Here is a 10,621-nt window from a genome sequence, read left to right on the forward strand (position 1 = left end):
GCGGTTGCTTATTTGTCTCGCGAGAGTTGGCAACAGTGCGATAGAGGTGTAGCCTGAGCACACTTCCTGGATACTTGAGTAATCTCTTTGTCGTCGGAATCTTGTACGTTGCAAGCTTCCAATAACAGGATATTTTCACGTATTTGGTAAGCATCGACTTTATTGTTTTCAAACATTTAGGTTTTAAGTGTTGTGTTTTGTCAGTCTTCACTTGTTGTCCGTTTGAACATTCATAAGCACACAAAGAAACGCCATGCATACGGATGCATAGCTTTAATATTTTTTACAGATAAATAGACACGCTGTATTGCAATAAACACTTTGATTCACTTGTACACTGGAGTAATTAATTTTATAGACATTACAGACATTCAGACGTTCTCAAATGTGTTATGTTCATCCTGCATTAGCAGCAGGGCACGTGAAACTTGACCTTCCTTACAACGGCTATCTTAAAACCTCCAGAGTCCACACCTCGAGTAGAGCGCGTTGTTGAGCGCTGTGTGAACTCGCTTGTTTGGAACACACTATCTAGAAAGACAACTCCGAGGTTTTGGCACACAGCCATTATGTGAATTATCTACAGCTGTAAGATATCTTGCTAGTTTTCACTTTGCTCATTGATATATTGCAGACGCTGCATTTATAAAGTACACTATACCAAAGTCTTTTTTTTTTTTGCACAGCTGTTAAAGGGTGGTTGTGACGTCGAAATGTGTTGTGTGTTTTTCTCCTCCCGTGCAGCTTCTCATTGGCTGGTCGAGCGAGTCGACAACAACAATAAAATCACCCATCTGGCGTGCGGGCGCGGTGATCATTCTGCTGAGAGCCCGTTATAACGCGCTAAACGTCTCCATATACACTTCGAACAGCTCCCAACAGAGACGATTTTATTATCTTAAAAGGAGTGATCGTTAAACGTTTGAAGATGAACGGAGACTGCGTGGACGCGCGGCGCCAGGACACAACAGAGTAAGATGATCTTGAGACTGTTGCTATGAAGCTTTCGGAAGTGATTGACAGTTCAAAACAAAAACAGTATTGAATTCACTAACACTTGCTTTTCTTTTTGTTACCATGTTGTTTACATGTGTAAACTGACTTGTTCCTGCTTGTTTATAGCATTTAGGCCTAATAACGTGAATTTAACGTTTATTATTTATATTAAAGGGGTCATATGATGCGATTTCAAGTTTTCCTTTCTCTTTGGAGTGTTACAAGCTCTTGGTGCATAAATAAGATCTGTAAAGTTGCAAAGACTAAAGTCTCAAATCCAAAGAGATATTCTTTATAAAAGTTAAGAGTCAACCACGCCTACCTAAAACGCCTTGTTCTAACACGCCCCCACATGTCTATGTCACTCTTTAACATGTGTGACCCTGGACTACAAAACCAGTCATAAGGGTCAATTTTTTTTTTATTATACATCATCTGAAAGCTGAATAAATAAGCTTTCCATTTATGTATGGTTTGTTAGGATAGGATACAATATTTGGCCAAGATACAACTATTTGAATGTGGAATCTGAGGGTGCAAAAAAATCAAAATATTGAGAAAATTGCCTTTAAAGTTGTCCAAATGAAGTCCTTAGCAATGCATATTACAAATAAAAAAATAAGTTTTGATATATTTATGGTAGGAAATTTACAAAATATCTTCATAGAACATGATCTTTAATGATTTTTGGCATAAAATAAAAATCGATAATTTTGACCCATAATGTATTGTTGGCTATTTCTACAAATATACCCATGCATTTTAAGACTGGTTTTGTGGTCTAGGGTCACACATTATATTTAGTCCATAAACATTACAGTCCAAAATTAATAAAATATAAATGAAAGGAAAGAACAGGCCCACACAAATCGGTCTACCTCTTATATTAATCACTCATATTAAATAGTGTTTAACCCTTTGATGCACAAAATGGGTCTAAAGTGACCTGACTGAGTTAATTTTTTCTATATCTTTGCAAAAAGTTTATTTTATCATTCAGAATTCCAGGAATTCCTCAATTAACTTGTTTTTTGATCATCACAAATCCTTATTTTTATTTTTTATTTCTTTCTTTTTGAATAAAAATAGTTTTTGTATCACTACCCCTTTAATGCACGACATGGGTCTAAAATGACCCGTATTCATTTCCTATGTTATTTCAGTTATGGATGATTGTTTCTTTGCTGAATCTCTGAAAGAAATGTTTTTCTATAATTTATTATTCCAGATAGTCTTTAAATATGTTGTTTTTGACTTCCACAAATCATTTTGTTTATTTTTCCTTACTTTATAAACAAACACAGTTTGTCCTTTCTTTACTTTATAGGTTTCTATATGGGTCATTTTTGAACGAGGCTGAATTCAGCTTCTTATTGACGCTATCCGTTCCACCTTAAAAACGCGATGCTTCCGCGTTTCTTAGCTTCTTATTCACTCTCAATTTAGGGACCGTCTCTATTTGCATCTCTTTTTCAGAAACGAACAATGAACTATTTTAAAATGTAAATAACACTGAGATAAGAGCGAAAACGGGCTGTCAACATTAAATCTAATTACATTATACGTTAATTATTAAACGTGCATGTCATCCTTTGAGTGCAGTAATTATTATTATTTTTGAGAACATTGCATTATTGGCCCAGTCGGAGGCGCTATATATCAGCTGCCTTTGAGGGTGCTTTAAAAGTTCCACTGTGGTCTTATTCCCAAGGCATATGACTGTGACCATGCAAATTTTCAGATATTTTTACTGTATCATTTTTAAGTTATGGACCCATACATTTGGCAGATATGACAATACAATAAGAGAAATTGCATTATTGGCTCAATTGGTGGCGCTATATATCATCTGCCTTTGAGGGTGCTTTAAAAGTTCCACTGGGGCCTTATTCCCAGGGCCCTTGACTGTTACCATGCAAATTTTCAGATATTTTTACTGTAGCATTTTTAAGTTATGGACCCATACATTTGGCAGATATGACAATACAATAAAAGGAGAAATTTCATTATTGGCCCAATTGGTGGCTCTATATCTCAGCTTCCTTTGAGGGTGCGTTAAAAGTTCCACTGAGGTCATATTCCCAGTGCACATGACTGTAACCACGCACATTTTCACCCATTTTTACTGTAGCATTTTTATGTTATGGACCCATAAACTTGGATGATATGACAATACAGTAACTGGAGAACATTTCATTATTGGCCCAGTTGGAGGCGCTATATATCAGCTGCCTTTGAGGATGCGTTAAACCTTACACTGCAGCCTTTTTCCCAGCGCCCTTGACTGTTACCATGCAAATTTCAAGACATTTTCACTGTAGCATTTTTAAGTTATGGACCCATCAACTTGGCTGATATGACAATACAGTAACTGGTGAACATTGCATTATTGCCCCCACACCCTCGGAGACAACATGGTACAGTAACCAACAATGCAATGACTCATTCAGTTTAATTCATATTTATTTGTGTAACGCATTTCACAACACATTGTTTCAGAGCAGCTTTACAGAAAATTCATGTTTTTCTGTTACAAAACCAGAATAGTCTTTATAGGAGTGGGTATCAGAAAGAACAGTTGAAGTCTAGTACAAATGATAGTATTTACAAATACCATATATGCATTTAAGCAAACTTTGTGTACATTTTAAAGCAATGAAAATGTCATCGTTTTGTATCTGGAGTCCTCTATTCACAGGTGCTGGGGTCATATGAAGTCTTCATAAGAGGCAAGATTTTAAAAAATAATAATAATAATTACTGCACTCAAAGGATGACATGCACGTTTAATAATTAACGTATAATGTAATTAGATTTAATGTTGACAGCCCGTTTTCGCTCTTATCTCAGTGTTATTTACATTTTAAAATAGTTCATTGTTCGTTTCTGAAAAAAGAGACACAAATAGAGACGGTCCCTAAATTGAGCGTTTTTAAGGTGGAACAGATAGCGTCAATAAGAAGCTGAATTCAGCCTCGTCATTTTTGACTCATGTGTAAAATTGATGTTGAAATACAAAAACGGTGTTTTGTTTTTTTTATAGAGTAAAGAAAGGACAAATAAACAGAATGATTTATGGAAATCAAAAACAAGATATGTTAATGAATACCTGGAATAATAAATGATAAAATGCATTTCTTTCAAAGATTCAGCAAAGAATCACTCGGGCATGATTGGAAATGAACATGGGAAAATAACATGGGAAATGAATACGGGTCATTTTAGACCCATGTGTGTAAAACTGATGTAGAAATACAAAAACTGTGTTTGTTTATAAAGTAAATAGAGTTTAACCCTTAATCAAAAACACAGGAACATGCTAATCAAGGTCTAAGGGTTACTAGACAGCTAAAGGCAGGTGAGTTTTTATGAAGGCTGGAGCAAAACTCTGCAGGCTGTGGCTCTCCAGACAGACGTTTTCCACCCCTGGCCTACACCTTCACTGCACAACACCCTTATTACATGGGTGGTGTGACCAATGCATGATGGCTATTCATCAAGGAGCTGGTCAAGAGCTTGTCATGCCACATATGAAGAGGTGTTTGGAGGGCACACCTCACCTTCAAAACCATGTTACAGAGGCAATGGGAAGATGTGGGATAAAAACAAAACACAGTCGCCACCCGGCCACAGGTATACATCAGGCAGGAGGGTCAATAGAAGAGGAAGAGGTGCAGGATCTGGTGTTCAGTGTCAGACCTGTGTGCAAAGTGCACAAACCTTTAGTTGTCATTTGTGAGGCATATAAGCACTGAGATAACAATCTGAGATAGCGCTGTACCTGTGTGATTATGTTTATTTTGTTAGTTTTATTTTCATCTATTCGGACATTCACTACAGTTGCTCTACAGACAGTTCAGTTTCAGTGTTCCCGTTTATCAGTGATATGTGTATGTTATGTGTGACAAAGTGGCAAATAAACATATTTCAAGTGTTAAATGTGTTGGTCTAAATAACTGATCAAATTAGTATTTTAACAAAATGTCTTTATTCTTTTGTTTTATCATGCTTGCATAGATGGGTCATTTTTGACCCATGTGTCTAAACTTGATGTAAGAAAAACCTAGGAAAAAAATAAAATATTAATTTGTGGTCATTGTAAAAAGATATTTTGAATATTCATGGATCATGGAATTTATAGGTCAGGGAATATTAAATGCTGAAATAAGCTGATTTCAAATAACATAGGAAATGAATACGGGTCATTTTAGACCCATGTTGTGTATTAGAAGGGGTTTTCATAGCTTGTGCATCAAAGGGTTAATATTCCTGCATGTAATCTGTTTGTCCAGTGCTGGTAAGGATGGGGCATCAGGAGCGCAGCCCATGCAGGTTGATGCTAAGGCTCAGTCGCATGCCTTCAGATACAGTCTGAACTACCCCAGCATTGGCCACTGCATCATCATCAATAACAAGAACTTTGATCGCAGGACAGGTAATGCTTGTTTTTTGCTGTTGAAGGTGTTGTTTTGTGAAAGTTGTCAGTTCGAATGCTCATCAAACTCAGATGATTGTTTAGATGCATTTACCTTATGAACCGAATGGTGAACAGAATAGACTCTAGGCAGGGATGTACCAATATCAAAATTCTTGCTGATACAGATGAAGGTGATTGTTGTTTTGTTCATGGCCTATAATTGTTAAATGGCCAGTATTAAATATTGACGATTGAATCCAATAGTAGCCTATAGCATGAGAGATTCATAAGCAATTTTTTGTAGGATAGTCAATTTTAACTGGGAGCACCACAAGTGTAACAAGGATGGGAAAGAAGTGCAAAAATTATCAAACATTTTTTTGTATTTACACCCTGTGTGAGCAAAGTAAGTTTTAGACAATGCAATAACATTATCTAGCATTTGTGGGATTAAGAAAATACAGTCTGGGTTAAAAATGACTAGAACACAACATGAGGGTTAAACAAATAAAGTAAATATTAATAAATGCTATTTATATATCTAAATAACTATTATCAATAATCAATATGTTATGAAAATATTATGCAGTATTGTGCATATTTGTCATGTAAACCTTTTTATGTGCTTTTTTTGTCGTAGTCATATGTAATATAGTAACCTGTTCTTCACTTCTTTCAGGCATGAACCAACGGAACGGTACTGATGTAGATGCAGGAAATGTAATGAATATGTTTCGGAAGCTAGGATACACTGTGAAAGTCTACAATGATCAGACAGTTGCACAGATTATGCAGGTTTTAACAGCAGGTATGGTGCATTCAAATAAATTCCTATGTTCTGTCTCTTAGCTCTTTGCCTCAATATCAGTAGATGAATCTTAAAATCCCAAGAATGCCTGTTGTTGAGATCTGGCCATTAAGTAAGAGATAATGCACGACTAGCTGTGCATTAAACGATTTTAATGCACGACGTGGAGGCCAAGACCCACCCGACGTGAAGCCCATTAAAATCATTTAATGCACAGCTAGCCGTGCATTATCCCACTTATACCATGGTCATTATCTAGCATTGACAAGTTAAAGCTGTTAATGATATTTTCAGCATAATATTTGGCCGGAAAGGTACAAATGGCGGTTATTTTGTCAGTTATATTTCGTTAGCTCTAGCATTCTGCCCGCTTCAAATCAGACTCAGAGATGAAATAGTGCAGTAAGATCACATTTATTTGAATGAATTATAACATTGAATTTTATATAGCATTTAATTAATTATCGATCGATCTATTGAGAGAGAGAGACGACAGTTGTGTGTGCGTTATCTGCGTCTGCGTGTCTCTCTACAAACAATAAAGCTGTGTTTAGTTACTTCAAAAACAGCGATTTTACCACCTCGTTGCTGAGGAATATGAAAAAGAACGCATGTCACACCTCTGTTCATCAATTTGCACTGGCTACCAGTAGTTGCTCGCATAAAATTCAAGGCATTAAGCCAATCAGAATAGAGTATTCAGACAGACCATGGTATAAATAATTATTAAAATTAAACTAGGCCTGTTAATAATTATAATAGGCCTATTGGTTTTATAAATGAAATATTACCAAATTACACTGAATCAGTTGCCTGTACCCAGGTGTTATGGTAGTTGATAATTATACTTTTTTTGTTTTTTTGATCAATTGTAAGTATACATGGCTGTTTGTTGTTCTATCACAGTGGCCCATGACGACCACAGCCGCTGTGCTTCGTTAGTGTGTGTAATGCTCAGTCATGGAGATGAGGGAGTGTTTTACGGCACTGATACTTCTGTGGAGCTCAAGACCTTAACTAGCCTTTTCAGAGGAGACCGCTGCCCATCACTTGTGGGAAAGCCTAAACTTTTCTTCATACAGGTACGTCCAGAATTTCTGCTGTCCTCTTATGTGTGTGCATTAAAATGAGTGAGTTTTTTTCTGGGTTGATGTTTATAATGAGCTGGCTTGGAGTGCTTGTTTCCACTCTTGAGATTTATGCTGGTTATGTTTATTTAGGCTTGTAGAGGTACAGAACTGGATCCTGGTGTGGAGGCTGACGGCTCCGATAATTCTATGAGGATTCCTGTGGAGGCAGACTTCCTCTATGCGTACTCTACGGCACCAGGTACAGACACACGCAAACCACACAAACACTTCCTGTGAGTATCAGATAAAATATTCACAAAAAGTTTGAAGTCGTTTTAAAGCAGTTAATGCTTTTATTCAGCAAGGACACATTAAATTCATCAAAAGCAATAGTAAAGACAATTATAATGTTCTAAAACTTTTCTTTTTCAAATAAAAGCTGTTCTGTTGAACTTTGTATTAATCAAAGAATCTGGAAAAAATGTATCACTGTTTCCACTAGAGGTGTGCGATATATATCGTCTGCGATAATATCGTAATTGTTGTTTTAACGATGTGCGATTTGACATTATCGAGTATTTTGCAAAAACCATTCAAAAAACCCCTACAGAGCGCACGCTATACATTACGTGAAGTCCAGACTAGTGCACGTGCGCATTTAGAGTGCGTTCTTTCACTGCATGATTCAGTCTATTAAAATGAATTTAGAATGATCACAAATTCAAGATATGGGGGCAGAAAATGTATATATTTATACCACTTCATATAGTTCATAAATTTCACACGAAGAGTGCCATTTTTCTCCAAAAATTACCATGATTACAAATGTGATATTGATTTTTTACAACAGTTCAATAAACAAGAAGTTAATTAAGAGAAGTTTTAGACACCATATTTCCTGTTTTTGTGCTATTTCGACAAAAAAAATAATTCCAAACACAGCCACAGCGCTGTTTTGCGTCTCTGAGCAACATAACAGAGTTTCCTTCCTGAATGAATCAACCGTTTAAATGATTAGGTTCATTCGCAATCACTCACTTATTAACAGTGACTTGCTGCCACCTACTGGCGGTTTTAATTTCACATTTAAAGTATCTTTTATTATTTAAATAATTTCAAATAACAGTATTCAATGTTTTATGTTTAATATCAAAACATTTTTTATGCATTTGTAACTGCAGGTTAAAAGCATTCATGTCCTGCATTAAACAGTGTGTAAATGCATCTAAATGCCACTTCAGATGCAGCTTCTGTGTTTCCTCTGCATTGCAAAGATTAATTTCGTTGATACTGATTTCATTTGCTTGGTAACTGCCCAAATGTCTTATTATTCTAATTCACCGATTAAGTGTAAGAATTTGACTCAAAAGATAATGGACACTTTTAGAAAAAATGGCTTTATAAAGGTAAAAGTGCCCGTATAATGTAAAAATCAGTTTAAACTTATTGGAAAAGATTAATTTCTCTCAGTGTGAACTGACCACCACACAGAATATGAAGAATATCAAAAACTTCAGGAGTCAGCTGTCCACGGCAGTCCTTAAGATACCAGCACAATAACACACTCAACAAAATATCATCGAATTATCGTTGTCGATAAAATCCCAGAAAATATTGAGATATTATTTTGTGTCAATATCGCACACCCCTAGTTTCCACAGAAATATTAAGGAGCACCACTGTTTTCAGCGTTGATAATAAGAAATGCTTCTTGGACCAAATCAGCATATTAGAATGATTTCCAAAGGATCATATGACACTGAAAACTGGAGTAATGACTGGACTAAATTCAGCTTTGCCATCACAGGAATACATTGCATTTTAAAATATCTGTTGACATACAAACCAGTCATTTAAAATTTTAATAATAGTTCACAATATTATTGTTTTTACTGTATTCTTGTGTATAATTGTGGCTACTGATAGTATTTCTTTATTTTTTTTTATTTTAATAAAATTAATTGCATGATGTGCTGTTTAATTAATCAATTAAGATTGTCAAATATATGAGTATTTACTGAGAAAATCCTAATGAAGATCATTTTAATACTTTACTTTTTTCTTAATGGGGTTTCTTTCCTCTGTCAGGTTACTACTCCTGGAGAAACACCATGACAGGTTCTTGGTTCATTCAGTCCCTTTGTGAAATGATGGCAAAGTATGGCAAAGCACTAGAGCTCATGCAGATCATGACCAGGGTCAACCATAAAGTGGCACTCGACTTTGAGTCAACCTCCAACCAGCCTGGCTTTGACGCTAAGAAACAAATCCCCTGCATTGTCTCGATGCTCACCAAAGAGATGTACTTCACTGCTTGAAGGGACAAGGGAACTATTAGAGCTTCTCCAGCTCTTCTGTAAATACCACAGGTATAGGATATAGATTTGGGGTTGAGTTTAAGACCCTTTTTTCACAGAAGCATTAGCTGGTCATACTCCGTTTGGAATTTCTCTGTCTCAGGACTGGTGTTGTGGTTCTTATTGGGATTTAAAATACTGTATGTGAAAGCAGGTACTCAGGTTTTTGTTCACCTTGTGACTATATAGCATTTTGCCTCTGGTTTTCTAATTAAAATCTTATAATGAACAATCACCAGTGGCAGGAGAGGTTGGGATTTTTTAAATTACAGTAATCAGGGACTTTAATAGGCTATTGCACTAGTTTGACCATTGAAATGGGAATCGTAGTTGGGCATTAAATTGGCGAGATCATCTTAACTGAAGCAAAGCCAGTGTGCTAATTTAACGTGAAAAGCAAAGAACAACAATCAGAACTATTCCCAAGTGCCTGTCACTGAACCATGTAAACAGATTTTGATGCAACTTCTGAAATGTCATGTACAGTTTCCATTAGGACACAAAGTATTTTTTACTGTATCAGTGACATCTAGTCCATTCCTACAGAACAAAAAAAAAAAAAACACTTATGAAGCTATGACTTTATGTTGATGTCTAGGGGGCAAACAACCAAAAAATGGACTGGACTTATCTGGAGTGCTCTTCAAGATGATTATGAATAGCATGATAGCATTAGTCACCTGAGAAAAATCACATAGAATTCTTTCAGTTGAGGTCATGCATGCATTGTGTGTGTGAGATGTTCCTAATGTATGCATACATAAAAAAACATAACTGTTCATGTTTGTTGTACAACAGGGGTGGGGAACGTTGATCCTGGAGGGCCACTCTCCTGCAGAGTTTAGTTCCAACCCTGAGAAACCCTAGAAAAAAAAAAACCTAAATGCATCCCGAAGACCTTAGCTGGTTCAGGTGTTTTTGATTAGGGTTGGAGCTAAACTCTGCAGGGACACCGGCCCTCCAGGATCAAGCC

The 10,621-nt window shown here is 36.2% G+C and overlaps 1 protein-coding gene across 1 annotated transcript; it reads left to right on the forward strand.

Moving 5' to 3' along the window:
- Positions 1 to 24: 24 nt before the first annotated feature.
- Positions 25 to 10,505, forward strand: LOC107754122 (caspase-3-like). Its single transcript, XM_016570443.1, has 7 exons — positions 25 to 146; positions 745 to 972; positions 5,289 to 5,431; positions 6,093 to 6,221; positions 7,128 to 7,303; positions 7,442 to 7,550; positions 9,380 to 10,505. The coding sequence occupies exons 2-7, from the start codon at positions 929 to 931 to the stop codon at positions 9,607 to 9,609; spliced, it is 831 nt and encodes a 276-aa protein (XP_016425929.1). The 5' UTR covers positions 25 to 146; positions 745 to 928; the 3' UTR covers positions 9,610 to 10,505.
- The last annotated feature ends 116 nt before the right edge of the window (positions 10,506 to 10,621 follow it).

This window comes from Sinocyclocheilus rhinocerous, unplaced genomic scaffold (genome assembly GCF_001515625.1).
Source record: "Sinocyclocheilus rhinocerous isolate Xijiao unplaced genomic scaffold, SAMN03320098_v1.1 scaffold681, whole genome shotgun sequence".
NCBI lineage: Eukaryota > Metazoa > Chordata > Actinopteri > Cypriniformes > Cyprinidae > Sinocyclocheilus > Sinocyclocheilus rhinocerous.